Below are 2143 nucleotides of genomic sequence, written 5' to 3' on the forward strand. Positions count from 1 at the left end.
AGGCACTTGCATAAATCCAGCACGCAGGCTCTAGCTGTTTCATGCCGATATCCTACTAAGGAGGCTGATATCTTTTCACTTTGCTGGATTCTTCCAGCACGTGAGGTGAGTGTTCTGCCCACGCTGATGCATACTGCCTGGAAACGCATGGGCCTTTCTTTCTGCCACTCCAAAGATGCCTTTTTGGAGGAATGAAATAAATCAGGATGTGAAAAGTAGCAGCACAGGAAACCAACACAGAGACCATATCATTAGCTGGGATGTTTTGCATTCAAGAGGATCTTGTCAGAAAATAATCACTGCCGCAAGAGATGCTTCTGGAAGTGGGGCAGCTGGAGTCCATTATAAAAGCCAAGCCAGCTCCTTGCCTTCTCATTCGCTTCTCTTGCCTCCTTCTTCTTGGGATCAAGGTGAGTGTGAAGCACCTTCTTGTGCTCTTCATTTTCCTAACAGAGTTCTGAGCTCAGTGGAACTCTCAGCTGCTTTTAGCTCTGTTCCATGCCTGTCTCTGCTTGTCATGAGAGAGAGAAGTGGGGAGAATGTTTCTCATGGGTGACGGCTGGGCCTGTAAGGAGGTGGCTTGCGGGCTAGCATCTAGGCAGTAACTGGATAGGTATCAGTGGTGTTACTCGGCTCTACCAAAAGGGAAACAAGAATCCCTTGTACATCTGTAAATGGTCTCTAGCTCCAAGCACTGCATGAGCATTGATTCCCTCATAGCGTGGTGATGGGTTGCTTCATATTATTGACATATTTTTCTTCCTTTTTAGCTCTTCCTCCTCCTCTGCTAGGTGCAACTGCATCCTCGAGACATGTCCTGCTGTGACCAGTGCGTGCCATGCCGGCCCTGTGGCCCCACCCCTCTGGCCAGTAGCTGCAATGAGCCCTGTGTCAGGCAGTGCCAGAACTCCACCATCGTTATCCAGCCCTCTCCCGTGGTGGTGACCCTGCCTGGACCCATCCTCAGCTCATTCCCGCAGAACACCGCCGTGGGATCCTCCACCTCCGCTGCTGTTGGCAGCATCCTCAGCTCTGAGGGAGTGCCCATTACCTCTGGGGGCCTTGACCTCTCCTGCATTTCCAACCGCTACTGTGGCAGAAGGTGCAACCCCTGCTAAAGATGCAGGACACTCACCCAGACAAAGACACCTAGGAACACTGAGGATGGCACTTGTCAGAGCTACTAATGTTGTGATGCTGATTTTCCCCAGCAAGACAGATCCCATTATGGCACCTCTGTCAGCACCGAGGAAGTCTACTGACCAACATTTTTACTCACTCTTCCTATCTCATATCATTGTTGTCTTTTCCCTTTAGAGATCACTGTTAGTACCTGCCCAAATGAGCCCTGAGTGACCTGCTCGACCCTCTACAACACTGGCCTGGGAGGTAGGGCTCAGTGGCAATGCAAAGGGGAACAGATTATACTCTGTCCTTGCTGCTGGCTGCACTCAGAGTATCCACTTGGAGCGACTTCATTTCCTTCCTCAGGCTCAATAAACATTTCCTGCATCCTTTATTCTGACCGCCCATGCTTTTTTTTTTTTTTTTTTTTTCTTTTTCCGTCTGCTTATATGTGATCAAACGATTAAATTTGTTGATGAGGGTGAAGGAATTGAGTGCACCTTCAGTAAATTTGCAGATGACACCTAGTGGTTTAAAAAAGTTAATCTTCCTGAATTTACTACAGAGGGACCCGGACAGCCTCAAACACTGTGCTGGAGCTAACTGTGTGATCTTTAACAATACCATGTGCCAAACCCAGCTCTTTGGTTACAACAACTCATGCATGGCTACAGGTTTGGGGTGGAGCTGCTGGAAAGGTGCACAGAGGAAAAGGATCTGGTTGTGTTGATTGACAGCCAACTGAACATGAACCAGCAGTGTGCTCAGGCTGCTAAGAAGACCAGAAGCATCCTGGCTTGTATCAGAAATAGCATAAGCAGTGGAACAATAGATGTGATCATACCCCCGTACTCCACAAAGGCAAGGCTCCACCTTGAGCACTGTATTAATTCTTGGCCCCTCATTACGAGGAAGACCTTCAAGTCGTGGAGCATGACCTCAGAAGGGCAATGAGGCTGTGAAGTCTTATGACAAACAGCTGAGTGCACTGAGATTATTCTGGAGAACAGGAGGTTCT

General features: G+C 48.7%; 1 protein-coding gene across 1 annotated transcript; it reads left to right on the forward strand.

Annotated features, from left to right (window-relative positions):
- The first annotated feature begins 311 nt into the window (after positions 1–311).
- LOC136055737 (feather keratin Cos1-1/Cos1-3/Cos2-1-like) lies at positions 312–1155 on the forward strand. The gene is made up of 2 exons (XM_065747605.1): positions 312–410; positions 792–1155. Exons 1-2 carry the CDS (start codon positions 312–314, stop codon positions 1116–1118), a joined length of 426 nt encoding a protein of 141 aa, XP_065603677.1. The 3' UTR covers positions 1119–1155.
- The last annotated feature ends 988 nt before the right edge of the window (positions 1156–2143 follow it).

This window comes from Cyrtonyx montezumae, unplaced genomic scaffold (genome assembly GCF_038088225.1).
Source record: "Cyrtonyx montezumae isolate F1298 unplaced genomic scaffold, pur_monq_1.0 scaffold_48, whole genome shotgun sequence".
Taxonomy (NCBI): domain Eukaryota; kingdom Metazoa; phylum Chordata; class Aves; order Galliformes; family Odontophoridae; genus Cyrtonyx; species Cyrtonyx montezumae.